Source organism: Barbatula barbatula, assembly GCF_947034865.1.
Source record: "Barbatula barbatula genome assembly, chromosome: 15".
Taxonomy (NCBI): domain Eukaryota; kingdom Metazoa; phylum Chordata; class Actinopteri; order Cypriniformes; family Nemacheilidae; genus Barbatula; species Barbatula barbatula.
Window position 1 is genome coordinate 9,485,370 of NC_136778.1, and position 21,234 is coordinate 9,506,603.

At 38.2% G+C, this 21,234-nt stretch overlaps 1 protein-coding gene across 2 annotated transcripts; it reads left to right on the top strand.

Annotated features, from left to right (window-relative positions):
- The first annotated feature begins 116 nt into the window (after window positions 1-116).
- On the top strand, window positions 117-20,785 carry prima1 (proline rich membrane anchor 1). 2 transcript variants are annotated; one of them, XM_079475299.1, is made up of 4 exons: window positions 117-822; window positions 2,087-2,237; window positions 11,081-11,213; window positions 18,976-20,785. In XM_079475299.1, exons 1-4 carry the CDS (start codon window positions 742-744, stop codon window positions 19,076-19,078), a joined length of 468 nt encoding a protein of 155 aa, XP_079331425.1. In that variant the 5' UTR covers window positions 117-741; the 3' UTR covers window positions 19,079-20,785. The 2 variants fall into 2 exon arrangements, with proteins under 2 accessions (XP_079331425.1, XP_079331424.1); XM_079475298.1 differs by having other exon boundaries at window positions 124-1,012.
- Window positions 20,786-21,234: the final 449 nt, after the last annotated feature.

Here is a 21,234-nt window from a genome sequence, read left to right on the forward strand (position 1 = left end):
CAAATGGCGCGGTACTCTTGATGATGGTAATAAATAAACAGAAATGTCCTTTAATAATTCCATGGAAGCTCAAATTAAAATTCTGCCACATAAACAAAAAGCTAGAAGGCAAAACTGCCCCCCTCCCCTTTCTCTCTTTCTCTCTTTCTCTCCCTCTCCCTCTCTCACGCTCGACTGTGTCTACTCTGCAGAGTGGATCCAACTCGCCCAGGATACACGCTCAGTGTCTGATGCTGTGACCTATCTGATCGTAACCCTAAGGGTCTTCGTTGAATACAACATCCTCGATATCTCTTCTAAACCGAATCGTCGGCAATGTAAATGGCTAGCACGTTTATAGTGCGTTATCTTTGCGCGCGTCTCTCGCCGGAAGGCATCGCGTCAGGTGCTCTCGTTGAAGTAATGAAGAGGTGAATCCTCAAGCCACAGTTCTGGGACACACACTCGCGCACCGGTGCAAGGACGATTAGCGTATCGTTTCTATGGGGCTTTTATTGAATAAGGTGCGCACAGTGTCAGTAACTTATATGCCGTGTGACTGACATCCTCGCATCATGCTTGGCAAGAAATGAATCCTGATTCAGCGTCTGACACCCATTCAATCGTCCGCCGGTCACCGCGCGCGGGAGAACTTTGCAACTGTTGTGTGGATACGCCACGCGCCGCACCGCCACGCGCAGGATCGTCAACTTCCCCCCAAAACAACCATAGCGTCCTTCCCATGTCGTTTCCAACCCTTCCATGTCACCGTTTATCGTCGTATTAAGTGGACGAGAATGTTTCAGAGATCGTATCTGCTCAAACTCGGGGAAAACATCGTCGGTAAGCGTTGAGGAGCGGATTAAACTGCTGATAATAAATGACTTTTATGCTCCTCAGACTCGCGTCCTCAGGTGGACTGTGAAGAGCCAGAAGAGGAATGTTTATCCGAAATTTGTTGTCGCTCAGTTTGTTTTTTTGGTCGTTTTTGTTAAGTCGTTGCTTTTTCTCAGTGTTTCTTCCGTTTCTGCAGGTAAGTTGGAGTGAGAAATGTAGTCGTTCATGTTCATTTATAATCGGGTGCAGTAGGCTAACTGTAGTGGAAGTGCACGTGCATATCGGTCATCTGTTGTCATATTGAGTTACTAACCTAAGCATTGCATGCATTTTACTTATAGGATTTATTTGTTCATGAACCTTTGTGTTTATTTAGTTAATATCTGACTGATTATCCTTTATGAATGAACAACTGCTGGGCCTGGGCATCAAAATAATTGAGATACTAACCTACAACGTTAAGACCTGTTGTTTAAATATTCTACTTCATTACTATTTATTTTTTAAACACGTGGAGTGTAACATTGCATGAACAAGCATGCATGTCAAAAACCCTTTAGAAAGTGACATTGTATTGGGAGGTTTTAAGGAAAACCTCTACATCTGTATGAGTTACTGTTAAATGTAATATTTTGATGTTGCACACTCCGTAGTAGTATTGACTTGTAGTGCATTAGTATGCACTATTGACATATTCTTTTGAAAGACTCTCTGGCGCTCCTTTCAGTTTTAGAGCCAGTTATTATTATTGAACTGATTTCTGGAGACATGGTTATTGGTTCTTTACTATAGTCCCTTGTTGCCACAAAGCTCACAAGACTACCAAAAGGGTTTCCTGGATAGTCTGTTAGGGGGAGGCAGGGGCAGGGTTCACCCCTCGGTACTCCCACTCCTCTAGGGATGTGAGGTTCTGCAATGTGGGTGGGTGATCTCTTTAAAGAGACCTCAGCCTCCACACACCCTTCATTCTCCACTTTTAGTGGGAAGGAGCTCCCGTTCGCCAATGTGAAGAGTATAAAAGAGCGCTACTGTTTGCAATGATTTTATTTTCACTTCATTGTAAAATGTGAGGGCTATTCCCACAATCTCAGTTCCCCCCATAGCTTCTGAATATCACCACAATCATCTTACTACTGTACAGTGTTTTTTTTCTTTCCTATGCGAGCTGTGGAACACTTTTTGTAATTATTCACATTGGACAGAGTGTGAACACAACAGCTGAACGTGACAAGGAACATTAAACTTAATTGTGCCCACTTCTCCATCCTAGTTTGCAAAGGGGGAGCTTCAGAAGTCATGTTCTCGAACTACAGTGTCGCCGTTGCAAGGGAGCTGCCAGTTGCCATGCCAGTGTAGGCCCTACCCACCGTTACCACCTCCACCCCCTCCACCACCACCCCCAAGGCTCCTGGCTCCAACTGGTGAGTATCACTACCTTGCCCACATGTCATTGCAATCTTAACAGAGATTGGCCCATGGACTTTGTTTAAAAATGCAATGCCAATTATGACCTCAGAAAATGTTTAAAATTAATAAACATAAACACAGTTTATGCTTATAAGCGCTTCTCAGTGTCACCTCAGAGTGTTTAAAATGAAAGAAAACAGTTTGTGCTCAAAAGCATTTCTCTGCGTCACCTCAGAAAATGTTTAAAAATAAATGACAGGTTGTACCCATGTACGTTTCTATTTATCACAAATAAAGGATCCAGGATTTTCACTAACAGGTTTGTTTCCAGTTCCTTTTTTCTGGTTTTATCTTTTCCTTACTGTTAGCAAAGTTTGCAGTGACGTTTATCCCCAAAATGAATGAATAGGCTCTGGCTGCATGCTCGCTCAGAAAGACTAGTTTTTATAACAAGGCATCAGATTTTGTTGCTGTTGTGTTGAAGGTAGCTCATAAGCAGTTTATTAGATTGTTCTTTCTCTGAAACTGTTTTCATTTCCCGAACCCCTCGTTTCCAGCAACGGATGTGGCCATAATATATGGTGCAGCTGGCTATTGACACAAAGCTCAATCCGATTCATTACAGGAGGTGGAAATCTTAGATTTGTCATCAGGGGTCCCTGTCAGACACGAAGGAAAGCCAGATCAATGAGGCTCTTCGACATTTAAAGGGTTGTGAAATCAATCTGCCTTTCTACAGTTTAAGACTTCTGCTTTAAGTCTAAGTAACAGCTCTTACAAAACTAAGTGTTGAATTTATGACAAATACATTAGTATGTGCCTTGCTTCCGGTGCTTTACCTGCCTAATGCATGCATGCTTGATACATGTACAGGTATTGATCAGACAAAACAATCATTACCATGACTAGCCAAAGGGATATTTATATTAGGGCTATTGATTGGCTTTGTTTTTAGTTTGTAACATGAAATGGTTGAGGGGTAGAAACTGCAGAGCTTTTCGAGCTGTGTGAGGTTTGAGGATTCAACTTGAAAATGGGCTTTTGATCAGTAGCCAACGGAAGGCGTGCGACAGGCTTTGCCTTTAGGGGCAAATGGTTTTAACGTGAGCTTATTAAAATTATTCATGAGGAAGTTGAGGTTAATAAGGACTCCCACACCTGTCCTAGCGATAAAATATTTAAAATGGAAAACCGTATTAGAAGGGGGAATGGAATGGAATGGAGTTCAAAGAGGTGTTCAAATAATTTCAATAAAATGCATTGGATTTAAGCAAATAGTTGGATTCAAACATAACTTTTACTTTGACCACCTAACCACACAAGATGTTTTGTCGCATGAAAACTGCATCTTATCAGGATAAACAGATGATTGAAGCAGGAATGGACTTCTGGGCATTTTGAAACACTAGCATTTGTCAGGGAATTTGTCAGTTTTTCTCGTGTTCTGCAATGTTGACCACAGTGGATAATTTTATGCTGCATTTCTCTGTATTGTATTGATAACCTTCTTAACCATTTTGGAAGCGATACAGTACTGATTGAATCTTGAAAGTTACCAAAAGTGTTTTTTATCGCAAGATTAGCCTGAATCTATTTTTAGCAAGACTGCTGATGGATGTAGATGAGGGGAAGTAGATTAGATGGAATTGCTCCTGGGCTCTTGGAAAAGAACACACTCTTTTAAGCCCAAAAAAGGGCATGTGTGGCAGTCAGAACAACACATGGCTAACTCTGCTAACTTCGCAGAGGTGTTCAGAGACACTCGGCTTGCCTTTGTAACAAATTGCAGTAACCTGAAATCCCTGTGAGCCGTCATCCCATGGGTTTCCCGTGAAATTAATATAATTTGATGATATTTTACAGTTATAACCTGTGTGTCATTCGTCATGTGTGTTTATTTAGGGCAGGTAAAAAGGGCAGGTGTGGGAGTTTTAGATGATCATTTATTAAGTATATACTGTTGACACAAACATACACTTATCATTACTAATTCAATTAGAAGAATGCAGTTTAATTAACAATTGCGTTGTTGAATGTAATGCTGTTTCATTGAATCTTGGCAGAAAGTTTGTGCCAAAAAACAACATAACACACCATGCTTTGAAATGGCAAGTACTTCTCTCGTCAGCCGTTCTCCCTCGGGGCCTGTCGAGTCGACTCCCCCTCCTGACAATCAAAGTAAGCAAGGAATAAAGCAAAGCTAATTTCTCCGTGTCCAAAGGGCTGTTCTGTCTTGCAAGTGTATCGGCCTGTTTATGCTAATCCAAAACTTGTCAACATTAATTAAGCGTTCCATCGTCTTAGTAAGTAATTAAGTGTAGCCAAATCAAAAACACATTGTGCTGCAAATAAAGCAAGACAAATTCACCTCTGCGTGTCTTCCCAAAGGCAGTCGGGCGACACCATGCCAGGTGATGGCCAATCCAAAAACATATTCTGGAGAAACCAGGCAATGTATTTTGTTGGGTGCTGTGACTGATTGCAGAACATTTTCACTTTCATCGCACCCCTAAATTATTCAAATGTGTGCAAGTAGGATAACGTGCCATAGGGAAAATTGCTGTGTCGGAAGTGTAAAATTGTCCTGTACCGTTTGAAGGTAGTTCATCGTTCAGGCCTACTTCTGAGTTTATTATATAACAATGCAAAATAATCATGATCAAGAGTCCATGATCAAGACAGTTGGCAGAGATATCTCAAATGTTATTGATAACACAATGCTGATGTAGCCTATTCATGCACTGTGCTATTGTAGTGCGTTGTTTTGTATTTGCTCCGAGACCAAACCTCAAGGTGTATAGTATTTGCCGATGTGATTTGCATTAAGGGTTGTCCTAGATGTAGAAGTAAACGTGCTGTTTACAGTTTCCATCACTACATTTTGTCTCTGTGATAAACCGGTTAATGCTTTTAGCTTTCTGTACTTAAGCTGTATAACAGTGACAAGTAAAATCTTGATAACAACATTTTCTTTCACTGCATAGCCAAAATAGATTCAGACAGACATCAGGTCCCAAAAATGAAATGCCACGATTGTTCAAATACTCTGTTCATCAATCTTCTCATAATGCAAGGAAAATTGAACGTCAGCTTCTTTTATACCTTGGAAAGCAATACTGCATTGCAAGATGATTGGACAAAGGCGCTGAAGGTTGTGAAGGGTGTAAGAAATTCATGTGGCGTAAAGTATAGAATGTTATGTACCAGGAGCTTTCTACCTCTACATAAACTAATACTAATACATTTACTTTCCCTGCTGTCCAGTTTGTTTTCCAGCTTATCTGCTAATGCTACATGGATTGATCCCTCATGATCCAGTTTGTGTTATTGAGAGGACATTAGTAATCGAGGAGCATTAGCAGATTGACAGTTATTGGCTAAAAGCCATGCAGTCTCTTTCTGCATACAGGGAAACGCTAAGCTGGCAGGGCAAATAAGTTCAAGACCCTCAAGTAGTCTGAGCTTGGAGGAGAGGACATAAAGCTTTTTTATGTGCTGATTAATGCTTTCCAGTTTGGGGTAATTATATACCAGCGAGGCTCATCACAATTCTCATTACACAGACGTTTGCATTTATTTGTGGTGTGCCATTGTCTGTAGTTGAGAATACTGTTTGAGAATGTGATCTAAATATGTTCTTGTTTTCTGATTTTTTATATGTTCCTTATAACCATCTAAAAATGATGTAGTCAGTTTCAAAAACATTTCGAGTTAAATCAACTTATCGGGTTTCACAGTGTGGTGGAAGTGTCTGGATGTGGCCGTTTGGAAATTCATGTGCTCTGGGTGCATGCTTCATGAAACGCATTGGAATTACCAAGATTTATTTAAATAAAGTGTGATTAATATACGATTATAAAGAGATGTGTGTAATGAAGTGACAGGATTATGTATGATGGGGATAGCACCTGACGTGCTACTACAGGAACAGTTTCCAGCTCATAGCTTCAGGCTCTTCTTATTGATTTACATTAGATCGGATGTCAGCACACAATACTCAAATCAACCCTCAACTGATATTTTACCCAGAAAGCTGGCAAAAGGTCTATAGCTATAATGAAAGTCTATCCGGCAGCTCAAGAGGGAAATTAGCTTCACTTACAGTATTCAAAAAAGGTCAAAATAAATTAGACAAACGTCCACAATACATTGTTTCTCCCATAGAGAATTTCTGATTTTAATCACATCTGAATCAAACACAAATATATTTACCTAAGCTCCACATGGAAACCAGCCTTGTCTTTCCTGGTCTTAGTTTACTTGGATAACAAATTTAAGCAGACTTTTATAAAATTCTGTTATTTATTACATGTCGGATCATGGTCCTGTTCTGATGCGAAGATGCACAGCAAACCTTCATCCCTTTGCCACTAATACCTGATGCTCATGTGTTTAAACTAACATTAATTTGACAATTAATTAATATGATGTGTAAATCATTATGTAATCAATCTTTGCTGTGTGAACCACTTTGTGCTTTTTAAAATGTTATGTGTATTGCATGAACTGAAGACATTATAAAAGTCCTGAAATATCAAATCGTTCTTATTCTTTTGCACATTTAGTCCAGTACTGCTGGCAAATGTCATGAGTTGCCGTGGAATGTCATGGTCCCTTCAGCCGAGCGGGCAGGACGTGCTCGCAGGTCTGGCCCCGCACCAAGGTCCTATCTTTAATTAAAGTGGGCTTTAGGATGTGTGCCAGAGATTTTTCAGAATCGCCTTCATCGATCACCCTCGCCATCTCGCTGAGCTCTCCACACCCCCACAGCTGTTGAATCATCTTTAGTTTTTTCATTTTACCCACTCATCGTCATTGGATGATGGAGTGATGTTTTTCCTGTTGAGCATGACTAACTAGGTAGGCTGGGGGATGCAGCAGTGCCTGCAGGCTCTGCACTGACCTTTGCTCGCGTGCACTTTGTCATGAGTGTGGATGAGCCACCCACAGGGATGGAGGCCCACGATTGCTCCCCTCCCTCTGCTTGCAGACTTTCCCTTTCTGGAGAGAAGCAGAGCAGCGGTCTCCCCTACCTGCACTCGTGATCAAACACTGGAAGTCTGAAGCTCAGACAATACAGACAAATCACGGATAGTGTAAGTAAAAATTTATATTTGAACGCTAAAAAATGCTAGCGACATGCACTGATCTGATATCAGCGTAGTTCTCTGAAATCAGCAGATGGTGTTGCAACTAAACGGAGGATGGAAAAAATTATGAGCCCATGCTCTTAACCAAGCGTTAAGAATTAGTCTGCTGTTGACAATTCTCAAAAATGACATAAAAGTCCTTGACTTTGCTCCTCGTGTGGCAATCTACCAAAAAATATGCCGAGCTTGGCTCAGATGGAGTCATTCTTTGTTTTTATATCTGGCAGTCTGTCAGTCCTCTTGTTTTGCAATCAGTTTTGCTCAGGCAATCCAGAGCCTTGTAACTCCATTAAACAGGAGAGCAGGTACGAAAATAGCCTAATCTAATAGGCCTGGTTCTCTCTCTGCCATCAGGAGATAGATCCTCTGATATGTCTGCTGCTCCTTTACCAAAGACCGGAGACATCACTACCTTATCATGCTTCTCATAAGCTACACATTAAAAGCGGCCAATGATCAATTGTTAAGAATAATCATGCGTGTTTTGGTTTTAGTCCATCATGTTCTATATTTAAAAAGAAAATCGTGAGATGACTTACCCTAGATGTTAAATGTAATGTGTCATATACAGTTACTTGTACCATGATTTTGGACATACCTTACACTCAGGTAAATACATATTTCACATATTTATCACATCTTTCAAATATTTAATGTGTGTTTTTTCCTTAAAGACACAGATCAGGTATTTTATTGGTTTACCACTTTATTAAGCATGACATGTGTGCAAATGGCGGTATTCATTTTAAAGATTAAACACATACAGGCTTTTATATTGGATCACAGTGTCCCATTTTGGTCATGTTTGGCCCATACATTCCCTGCAGATACACAAGGGCCCAATTACCAAGTTTGCTCAAGCTAGAGTCTCTATGCCACTGGAGATCATCTCTTTAGGGCAGCCATCATTTCTCGGTAGTCACGCAGCGTGTTTTGGGCCTGTTGAGACAGAGGAGCCTTCCGAGGACGGGCCTTGTCTCCCAGGCAGCCGCTACAGAGACGGCCCACTCATTAATGCACATTAGTCATTTCACCCTTTGCCTTAAGTTATCGGACTGTGAGTAAATGTAGAAGTCAACCTAAATCAACATGCAGGCATTGAGATTCCTACATGAGCGGACAGATACATTAGGTCTTTACACCCCGGCTGGTGTAAAAACTCGGAGTTATATTCTGTTTTTTTCTGATAAATAAAGCCAGTTCGGAAAACTATAGTGTGCCTAATCGCAGGGCGATTCGTTTTTTTATAACGTGCAAGGTGCGTAAAACACATTTTTGCCCCCTGCCAAAGATTTATTTAAAAATTGTATGTGATTTATAAGTGGAGAATGATGTCATACACAGAACATTGATGTCATATTCCACCGTTATGCGCAACACGTCGGTTCAGAAAGTTTTTTCTCCCTCACACTTTCATCAAAAGTCAGGTCGGAAGACAGAATCCATGTTTAACTCTGCATATTTTTACCTGAATTACAGCTGGGTGTGAATACGCTCAAAAACATGTTGCCTTTTCTTCCATGACAAGTGTTCCGCACATGCAGATGACATAAAGGAAAAATCATTTCCAATGAAGAGTTTTCCTTCTTCTGTCTAACAGCTGTGAAAAACAAACAGCGCGTGAATGTCCCTAATGTTCAATTCGCGATGTAATGGCTCATTTGAATCGATTCATTTTGTTGAAACCACTCCTATGTCAAACGCTGAACTCACAAGACTCACTGTCTGAACCCATCAAATCAGTCACTCAAAACACAAGCGTGCTTGCACCATTTAAGTGGTTAGTAAGATTAAGTATTTATGACAATGTATAGTAAAGTACATATATAATAATTTAGTTATTTATGAGTTATGAGTGAGTTACTTTTGAGTTTGAGCTTGGTAATTTGATAGAATTTTATGTGGTAAAAATAAAGAAAGCCAGTGGCAAAATTCCAGCTTTTTGCAAAGAGTGCAATAAAGGAGGATTGTGAAGAGTTGAAGACCACTTCACGAATGGAACGCCACTCAAAAAGTCGTTCCAGATAAAGATACATTGTTTTCATTGCTCAATTGGTCAAGGATATTTTAAACAGCCACTTTATGACATGCAATCCTGCTGCCCTCTCCAGAGTTCACGTCAAGGGCTCTGCTTGCCCTAAACTTCATCATAACGGCTTGTAATGTAAACCAAGCAATTATAATTAAGGACTGGAAGTGTCTGTTTTATTTATTTTAAATATTTACACTCCAGTTTACATTCCAATTTCAATGTCCAAATATTCTATTAGAGATCTTTGTTCTTTAAAGGGGTGTACTTGCATTATTATATTATCATTATTTAATCAGTGGCATAAAATGTTTGTCAAATGACAATAATATAGACTATCGCGATTATTTCTGATGCAATTAATTGCAAAAACAAAAAGTTGCTTTCGCGACAGGCCGTACATTAAGATATGAATAAGGTCACAGAGGTCATCTCTGCATTATTCTAGACTTATTAACTTCCCCTCAGGTTTTTAGCTTTCTTTATAGTTAGCATTTTCTTTCATTATTTAATATACAGTACATCCTGGCCTTGTTATTGTAGTTCATCACTAAAGTCTCCGGGTTAAAGTCTATAATCAATACAAGAATTACATTCTGCCCTGTTGCATTATTTCCGCAGATATCTGTTTATTTCTCTTCGGTCTGTTGTGAATGGTGAGGCTGAGGAGCATCGATCAGTGTGATAAACAGCAGGATGAAGCTCAAATGAAGTTGCTGATACATTGGTCTTGACCCAAGGGAGAATGATTCAGTGATTTATTCTGCAGAGCTTCTGGCTAAGGCCTCACATCCCAGTAATTAATGTTCGGGAGTATAGTCAGAAATAACAAAGGCAATATTTGTGTAACAGTGTACACTGTGTTCTGAACTTCTGAAAGTGGTCAATGAACTATCAAGAATCATGGGAGAGTGTCAAGAATTATGGGAGTTTTGATGTGTGGCTTAAAATGTATTGAGCTGGCTATGTCACATAAAACTGTGAAAAGTTATCTTGAGGCTTTCCTATTTTAATTAAACATTTGAAATTGAAGTGGAAATAGTAAATTTGTTACATTTCTTTTAATATTGATACTAATTTGGTATCAGGACTTATAACATTCTTCCTAGGTAGGGTAGGTTTTTCTTACTTGACATCCCTGCTTATCTGCCCTGTAGTATTTAACTGAAATTCTGTAGTCAAAGAATGTCAACATGGATACATGAATTCAAAAATGTATTTGGACAGAAAGACGATGAGAGAGAATGATATAATAGTAGAAAATGAGACCCGGTGAGCTTTCTAGACGTAAGAAGTTTGAAAGAAAAGGCAGTATTATAGTCCCATGTGATCAAGAGAGCTATGTATTTGATAATAATCCCTCTCCGGTGTATTATTTTATGCACCAATAAAACCGTTCTCAGTTCTCAACCAGAGAAAACCCATCCAAACTTTAAAGTGTTGGGGAAGGTAGAGGAGCCCAGAGCGCTAATATGTTTCTGGATGAGACAGCTGCGTAATGGTCCAAATAAAGCACCTCTCAGATATGAAATGATAAATGGAGTAGACACAGTCTACTTATGTGTGATTGAGCCATTGAAATGTATAGGTTTGAGAGAATGTACTAACAAGAATGGTAATTGTAAAATGTGCTTGGGGATTGTTTTCTGTACTTCACACGCTTTTGACTGTCTTTCAGTGGCTCCCTCAACTGTATCCCCTGTAACACCCTGGAGAAGAGAGATGGAGATCTTGGTACTAGGGACAGTAAGCTGTGCATCTGTGGTCTTCCTTCTCTTGACTGTCATCATTTGCTACAAGGCTATTAAGAGGTAGGACATCATTAGCCTTAATAAGCTTTAGATGTTTCATTTTCTTTCTGTATTTTATTTGGTACATACCTTCTTGCCTTAATTTAAATGTTTAAAGTGAGAAGTTGCTAATAAAACTAATAAACAAGTAATAACGAATAACAAATTCATTTAAAAATGTTTGCTGAAAAAATTATGTCACCACCAAGAGGATGATGTTATGAGGGATCGCTTTTTGTTTGAGGAAATAAAAAATATGGAAATCGACATTAGGGTATATTAAGTAAAGAATATCAATGATTACTAATTACAAATATGTTTAAGAACTTTTGTTTAAAAAGGAAAGAGACACAGTGTGTATTGGCAAAAATAGCAACAGCTGCATCTGTCTTTTATAAATTTGATCAAACTACATACTCTTCGAAGATACAAAGTAGGCAATAATACTGCATATGTACTCAAGATTAATATGAGATTCGCAGAAACATCCTCAACTTAGACTGTCATTTTTAAGATTTCATTTGAGTTTTATCTGCATCACTTTGTGTTCCATAATCTAAAACAAAAATTGTATCTCCTTTACTTCTGTAAAAAAGGACATTGTTAATTTATTGTTAGGAAAACCATAATGCACTTATGGTGAAGCGGAAGGCATAAACGTTGCGTGGTGTTTGCCAGCCTTCAGCTGCTCTTGCGGTTTGGTACCAGTGATGTGCTGTCAAGGAAACATCTGAGAGGTCTGTCAAATGGGCCGCAGACAGGCAAATGACCTAAGACAGTCTGAATCACTCACAAAGCTGAAGACGAAAAAGGCTCTCAAGCTCGGGGCTATATGACAACACATAGATTTAGCTGAAAGGTTGATTTAGCTTATAATTTTATGGCACCGTTTTCATTTTACCTTTCCTTAAGTAATAATAAAAAATCTCAGCTGTCAGGTTGCTTGTCAGCAGGCAGTGTTTTCAGGAGTCTGTTTTTTTTTTACACATGCTCGGTTATGTTTTTCCTATATCAGTTTCAGCGAAAGCATCAATACTTTCGTATCTAATGAGCTGTATAGTTAACTTCAGCATAAAAAAAATACACTTTGAGAAACCTTACCAATAAAAAATCCTGTATACATCAGACGAAACCATAAAGAGAACAAAATGCCACAGCTAACTCTCTTGTTTTTGATTTCATTAAATATGTAATGAAAGCGTCATATTTCCATTAATATTTCATTTGAATACATTTATTATTAGTCCCTGACATATAAACATTACTAGTGCAAGTGCTGCATAGTGATATCCAGTACACAATACAAGTATTTGCGTCACAACAGTTACTATGTTGTATATTTTAGCATGGCTTAAATGAAATTGTATGAATCTGTTTTATAATTGCTCATAAAGTGCTTTACCCCTAGAAACACAATCTATGTTGTAACCATCAGTTGACTTTATTTGGTCTGGTTCATGTCATCTCAAAGCTACTCTTGTTAAATTGACACTATTCAGATTTTCCAGCGAAACTACTCGAGAGGGGATCCAAGCTGTTCATGTTAAAACATTCCAGACATCTGGAAATTAATCTTTTATTTATGAAAGCTGGGGAACATCCCCTCCTGGCTATTAAGCAGGGGCTTGTTTTTATCTCTGTTTTGGAATCATTTCACTTGGTGAAACCGTTTGTTGCACATCGCCTCTTTTCACCCGAAAACTCTGTATAAGGAAAGCGACTCCCAAATGATAACCCAGCTGTCAGCTATTTCCCCACTAATGAGCTTGCTTAGACTGCTAAAATTTAGAGAGATGCATGTTTAATGCCTTCTCTTATATGCACGTGAATGCATCATTTAGCTATGCCCAATGACCGATGCACCGATGCTTCTTCAAACAGTTGCTAAAATGTCCCAGTGAAGGCTCGCATTATTACCCCAATCATTGCTTTATGGCTTCTGCATGCTGAAGCCTGATGTGGCTCACTTATTGTAATGAGTTTAATGGAATTAGAGGCACTGGAGGGGAATGCAGTTTTGCCGAACAGTTGCTCAGCAAATAGAGAACAATGAATCTGAGAGGAATGAAAACGGGGCTTTGTCATCTTTGACCGCTGTAGATGGTTTTGTATTATTTTAGTAATTCAGGTCCTTTTGAATTCTTTGCTTAAGGTAATTGTAATACAGATTGGACACTACGAGCAACATTTTTTATTAATTGCAGTTAATTACGTAACCTTGAATGTGTCTTTCTGTTCCAAGGCCAAATTGGGTGTGTCAGTTTTCTGAAATATTAGCATTTATGAATACTTTGCTCTTATATAGCAGGGCTCCAGATTAACTTTTTTTAGTAGGAGCACTGTACCCCCTGACTGAATTTTTTAGGAATGCAAGCAAATTATCTAGGGCACACCTTAAATCAGCCTGCAATTCATTTTTTTTCAATTATTTCCCCCTAGAATAAATGTAATACTAAAGTTAAGCGATGATCCCAGATTTGGTTCTGCTTGGTTCTGGCAGAGTCTATAGAGAAGCTTTGTTATTGATTGGTGCTAAATAGAGAGACTGAAATCTGAATTCATTTGAACCTTCTGAAGAACACCAAAGAAGATATTTTGAAGAATGTTGGTAACCAAACAACAACACGTGACCCCACTGACTTCCATTGTATGGATATTTCTCTAAATATATTTTGTTCCAGGTTTTGATTGATTTAACGTTAATAAATGATGAATAATTACCTGTTTTCTCAGACGAGGTTTAAGGCTAGTCCCAGACTAAAATGAATGTTTGAACGGTCTTAACTGAATATAACTTGCCCTGAAATATTTTATAATGTATCAGTGCCAATGTTTTGTCTCAAGATGCAGTCCAGTAATGTATTATTCCAAGGCATTTTTATAAAAGTGACACAAATATCTTAAGGCATAGTCCAGGCTTAAGATAAACCGTGTCTGTGAAACCAGGCCCAAGTGTTTGATGTACAAACAAATGAATTAGTAAATGTTTTTCTCTTTGGCATTTTTAGAGTTAACTTTCATTATCGTCCTTATTTTTAAGGCTTTGTGTACCTTGACTCTGATGATATTGCATGTAATGTTATTTATAATTCTTGAGTTCTGTGTTACACACACTGTTTCCACTATTAATAGTCTGAGTCTATAATTAGGTCGTAATATCCTTTGTATATATCAAAGAGGGAAAGGTTAGCGAGTGGTTATATTTAGTTCTGCTGTCAGCACCAGTGACGTGCACAGAGGGGAGCAGTGGGCTTGAGCCCTGGCTTGTTTTCTTTCTCAATCTGAAAGTGATAGTTTCAGATCATTAAATAAATTAAATCAAGAAAAAATTGAATCACGAACTAATTACAGGTTGTAAATCGACATTAATAACAGATGAAACCTGAAGCTGTGCCCAGGACCATTAAAGACTAAATGAAAATCGTGTGATATGCCTTTAACAGCAGTGAGACCAGGTAATTGTTTATTTGTAAACCCATCATATTAACAAAGAGCACCACTGACACATTTCTGCTAATTTTTCGCGAAAGTCAAAAACGTATTTTTTTAAGCATGTTTAAAATTATGTACACTAACATGACAAGAAAATTCATGTCACTTCAGTGTCCTACCATAATGTTCCAGTTTTGTCACTTTGCTTGCTTGAAGGGTAGATGTCGTGGAGTGAGACAACAAACACATGTCTGTTATTCTCCAGTCTTGAATATAACAAAAACACATACAATAACATTGTGGCAGAAATAAGAAAGAAAGCACAGAAAATTTGTCAAGAGATAGATGATGTACTGAAGTAAGAGGTGAAGGGGAGGATGAAATCATTCACTTGATTCAGATCATGAATGAGAAATCTCTGAACACTTTAAATGTGCAAATATGTAAGTACTAATCGCTTTAATTTCTTTAGTTTTATTTATGTGGCCGTACGCTCCTGTTTCTGCAGACGTCTGTGTGTGTGTGTATATATATATATATATATCTATATATATATTTCACACTTCATGTACAATTAACAGTAAAAACTTTGTAACACTTTGAGCCTATGAGCTTCAATCACGGTTTGCTTTGTTGATGTTTTTGAGAAAAAAATAGATTCTGCAGCATATTCCGAAGAGCCTGGTGATAAAATATTGATATCTACCTGTTTATATCTAGCTTTGTGTAGTCCCCTGCCATGTGTGTACTACAAATCATGTATTATTAAGGGCCCAGGCCCGTGTTTGGCGGTGAGGATGTAGCTGTTTTAGGTTCAGCAGTGATATTCTGGGCTTCTTTTTGATGAAGAACAAAAAGCACTGCTGAACATTTAACAATGTCTGCTTCAAGCTATAAACATTAGATGGACTAAATCTGACCTAGACAGGTGCTTTTATTTTTTTGTTTTGATGTTATTTTACATACATAAAACCATAAAACCAAGGAATAGTTTTGGCCTTATAGTGACTCTCCATGCTCTGTCCAGTTTGTATCCCATCCTAAAAAGGATATGGGTATAACGCTCCGTTGTGGACAAAAAGGAAAATGTTTTCTTAAAATCATCACACACCGTTTTTTTAATTCCATAGTAGCATGTCTCTACAAGCAAGCTTCTGAAGGACAGACTGAATCAGTCATTTCGTAATTGTTTGTCACTGCAGTATAAATACGGGCGTTATTGCCATTTACACAGGACGAGGAAGGAACTTGTGCGAGGGCTTTTTTTTCAGCCAGCTCTGCTTGAGAATTTATCAGCCTCCCAGATCAGCATTTTTACACTCTGAGAAACATTTTTGGCCTACTTTCTCTGGGAGGAAAAATCACGCAAGATCCGCTCAACAGCAGACCGAGGTGTCTGGGGTGCGGGCACGAGGGCCTTTCAGGTGCCTCTGTCCTTCAGTGAGAAAAGACGGTAGAGAGAGCTGAAGCAGAGGGATGGGTGGAGAGAGAAAGCACTGAGCGAGCGAGATCTGTGCTGATTCAGGAGAAAGATAAAGGAGTTTTTGGCTTCCTGTCTTGCCATGTTACATAAGCCGAGTGGTCTATAGAGGAACTGTGCGACTGACAGTGCACATGGTGCAGTAGAGCAACACGACTCGAGGGACATCCACACGACTTCTGTAGTCTGTGAGCTGCAAAAGTGTACGTGTAAGCTGTTTACATGAATGTAAATATGCAGTAGATTTTAAGATATGGTGTGTGTTACCATATTAATGTATGTGGTTTTATTTAGGGATATCTCAAAAAGGCTTAAAATTAGGCAAAAATAATATATATAAAAAAACATCACTTCATATAAATCTGTGGTTTTGTCCCAACCAGAAATTACAAGCAACGTACAACAAGAAATTCCATCAATCTACTGGTTTCAGTTTCTGCAGCAATGTACCAGGTAGCATATTTTCACAAGGATTATGTGACGGTGTAATTGTAAAAACATCCCGAGTGTTTATTTATTTATAGGAAAAGGGGAAAAACAAGACTTTCCTGTGTCTGTCTCCCTCTCTCCCTCCTCACCACCCCACCACTCAAAAATCAGACGTGGCAGAGTTTTCCCCCCTTGTGTTAATCATTCAACGCAAGAGAATGTCTGTACAGGAAAGCCCTGCAGCCCGGGGCATTTTGTGACAGATAGCCCCTGCAGAGTTATGGGATTGTCTCATCAGTCCTGCCCGAGAGACAGAACTGTGTTTATCACAACAGATGAACACAAGCTACCTCTAAACATTTGATCAATCTCCAAGATGACTTGCAGTTGAGTTGGTTTTGCTGTGCTCGTTGCTTAAGGTTTGACATTTTGTTTTATACTCTGAATAGGTGCAATGACTGAAAATGTATTTGACTATTGTTTCTGCCTGAATAATGTATCCGTCCAATTATGCAACCTTGTATATTCATATTTCATCATTTTAATGTTTTGCCAAAAAATATTATTAGTCACCCTTTATGTTTGTCACTGGTTTCTGCAAGTATCTAACCAATAAAATATTTTTAAAAAATGCTCGTCAACTTTGACAACACAGTTTTTTTCTTTGACAGAATGTTTTTTCCATTTCTATTCCAGGTTTCAGAAGGACACTGATGATATTCTGAATTAGCATATTTGTTCGATATAAAGCATGACCAAGTCATGAAGAGAACAGTACACTCCATTTGACACGACTCATAGTCCTGTGTCGGATCGCTATGACACATTCAGACCGGGGATGTTGATGAAGTAGCCCAGCTCCACATGCATGACATTTCGCTCTTTATCTCACCCTGACTGCAAAAAGCTTCCTCATTCAACAAGTTACTAGTGTGTTTCTTTCCTGGAATAAACAGGTCAATTTTAATGAGCTTAGGCCCCGTTTATGAAATTAGACTTGTCCTCTAGACAGACCCCAGAGATCTGCAGACAGTAGACGCAGGCTCTCTAAAGGTCAGCTTGTTTTCTTTCTCTCGCCTGATATTTTCTGCTCTTGACATAATCATTGATATGTGATGTGGAATCTCTCATTCTGGTTTTCACGGTTATCGATAATTACCCTCAACTTTTAATATGTTTACTGCAGAAATTAAAAGTAACTGCACGCTTTTTTATTCATGTTTTCTATTCTTCTCCCCTATAGACTTCAGAATACAGCATACATTGTCTATTAATATTTGTTGATCTGCTGTTGTAGCGGTTCTCAAATTGACTTTTCTCATGTGTTGTCATTTTTTCCAAGCCTCTGTTTACACTTCAAGCACAACAAAATCTTCGAAGATCTTTATCTGAATAGAGAGCAAAGTGGTCCGTTTGCCAAATTTGGACATCACTTCCCCCCCTTCAAAAAGAGAAAGACTTCCATCTTGTATCCATAACATTGCTCCAAAACCTATGCACATTGTATAAATGCGTTAAATGGCATTTTCTTCATCTATGGTTTAAAATATAAAAAAGGTCCCTCACTAGAGCCCACAGCGAATCTCAGCGATTTCCAATTAATGACTTATTTACCCTTAGGCCTACGGTAAGGAAATTTTGGACTGTGCGCTAAAGCGCTAAAAATCACTTTAGGAGGTTTGATTTTCCTAACCCTTTAGAACTCTTCGGTATTTATTTGTTGTTGAAGCAGTGATGTGGTATTAAAATACTTCATTAGCTTATTGAATACATAAAATCGCTGCTTTTATGTGGTTTCTACGAAATCATGCGCATGTTCCATCAATGCAGCCTTATTTTGAAAGTTGAGGCATTAAATGAGTCTCATTTCATTTCGAGCAACAGTTTGCTCGTTTTTATGTTGCCATCTACTGAATGTATATCTCCCATCATCCATCTTATAATATAACCAGCTTTTCCCTTAGGCCTCTTCCATTAAATCAGTGAGTGACTGACATGATGATTTAACGAAATATCAACAGATTGGATTTCCGTGTGCTGCTGTTTGGGCAGCTTTGGATTTTAATCCAGTTATAAAGGCAATTGGCTGGAGGCAGGTTGCATATTTCAAACTGTAATAAAGAATAGACAGACTGGGTTGAATGCCACAACGTTACGTCTAACGCCCATTGTGGCTTGCGGGAAGTCATTTAAACTGTAGAATAACTCTCTTTGATGTCCTGTGCTGCTGTTTATCACACTGCCTTTGTTAGTGTCCAGAAGGCGACGTAAACAGATTTATAACAGTATATTAATTAGTACATTTTCACTTTTTGGTTGCATATCTGTGTTTCTTTATGTCATTTATTAACAATTTCTACTTTGCTCTACAGACATTTTCAGTACATTCATTTTTAGTCTTTCACAGCTTTGCTTTTCTTAATATCTTTGTTCATTTTGTAGGAAACCGCTACGCAAGGAGGAGAACGGCACCAGCCGAGGGGAGTACGCCATGAGCTCACGCTCTAAACAGCAAGTAGTGGAAACCAATAACACTGGAGTATAGTGACCATGCCAAAGCAAGACATGTACAAGAGATGCTCTGTATCCTAAAGCACCACCATCTCTCTTTTTGGGTTTATGAGATGGAAAAAGGTATGAAACTATGAATTGTAGGTACTGTTAACCACATGGTTGCCCTTCTTGGGATATAACACAGTTAAAAAAGGGACTAAATAGATAATGACTGATGTGTGTACGCAAGAATAAGCAAAGTTTAAAGGAGACTTCAAGATGCTGGCAGTTTAATGAGTATCACAAGACTGAACCTGGCAGGCCCCAGAGGCTCCTCGGTGGACAATATACAACGCCAACGACAAAATATAACGCATGCACTTTTTGTTGAATGCAGTGGTGTTTTGAAGTTTCTGTCTTAAACGTCTCTGCAATGTCCCTCATTAAAACTTAAAGGTTCTCTCACGTCATGTTCAACTATTTAAAGGTAAAAAATGTATGCCTGTGTTTTGACGCATAATATTAAAGAGCGCCCTGCTTTTTGTGAGCCAAATGGAAAAGGCACATTCTGCCCCCAGTTCCTTATATTGTGTTACTATGCAATTGGAAAGGACAGAAATCTTGGTTTGCATGTTGTCAATAGAAAGGCGTAATGCTATAGCATTAGCATTGCTAAATGTGAGTAATGATTCTAGTCTGATAATTTTATACATACTGTATGTTTTTAGGAGCCTATCATTTTTAACACAACAGACATACAGTATTAAAAGTTTAAATGGTAAGTTTAAACTAAACTGTCTAACAGTGTACGTACATTATGTTTCAGTTTTTCTATAGCACAAAATAATGGGAAATATTTTCTTGGATGCCATAAAGATCATGCATTAAAATGGTCAGTAATATATCTACATTTTGTGGAAAATTCAGTGTGTCCAACTCATAGAACTTTAGAAACGCTTAAAAAATTCCATCCAATAAAAGTCTTGGTCTTCTCCTGAAGCAATTTATTGGCTATGGTACATAATTTTTAAAGCCTCAATACTGTGATGTCATGTTGTTTGGTCTTACAGATTGTTTCTTACAGTTGTTTGCTTACAGATACTTAAAAGACGTGATGCATAGCATAACTTAAAAAACACATTGATTTAGATTTAGCTCGTAATATCATTCTTTTTCAGACCCTTTCCAGTATCTCAAAACAGAACTGGATTGCAAACATGTCTGATTTTCTTTTTGTACCCAGCAGTTAGAAAATCTAAAAAAAAGCGCCATAACTGTAATTGTTCATACATAGTAACATTGAGCAATGAATCTCAAGCTTTTTAACTCACAAAATATAAAACCTTGTGTAACTAAACATCCCCTATGTCACATTGTACATCTTCCACTGTATAGTCACTCAACTGTTCATCAAGATATATGTATTGAAGATATGTGTGTATTATACTGTACAAAGGTACTCAGAATTGTATTGCATGAATGTACATATCAATATTTGCCTTCTTGACAGTCTTATCGTGTGTACAGCGTAAGAGAAAATGTTTATAGGTTAAGTATAAGTGGATGTGTTTGTCAGAACAGAATATGTGTTATTGTTTGTCTGGAACAAGCCATTGATGTATATTTGAGTAATCAGAGGTTGTTGCACAATGTATGCATCACATACCAAAATGTACAACGATATATTGTGCATTGGATTAATTTAATTGCAACTTGCTGACTTTTTTAGTTTTAAATAAAAATGTACTACTGAATCATATATGGTGTTTATTTGTCTGTGTCACGAGATCTGTTGGCAGCCTGATTTCATAATTCAGCACAGATTTTAGCAGAGGATTAGTGCACAGCTGTGATATACATGTGCACTTTTCCACATGGAAAACGAACACTCTTTCCAAATTCTGGGGCCATAATAGGCTGAAATGGGTTAGTGTTACATGCGCGTTGCTTTTTATGTTAGCTGATAGGAATGTGCAACATCCTTTTCTATATGTTTGTAAAAAATACTTTTCATCTTTAATGTGATTTTTTTCATAGTAATTAAAAAAGATTTGTCACTTGAGTTTAAGATGTTGGTCGACCTCAGAGGTTTTGTAATTGCATGTGATTATATTCCACATTGCTATCAGAGTGATAACTACAATCTGTATAATTATTGTGCTAACATTAGGGATGCACCGATATGTACATTTTTGGCCGATAAAGATG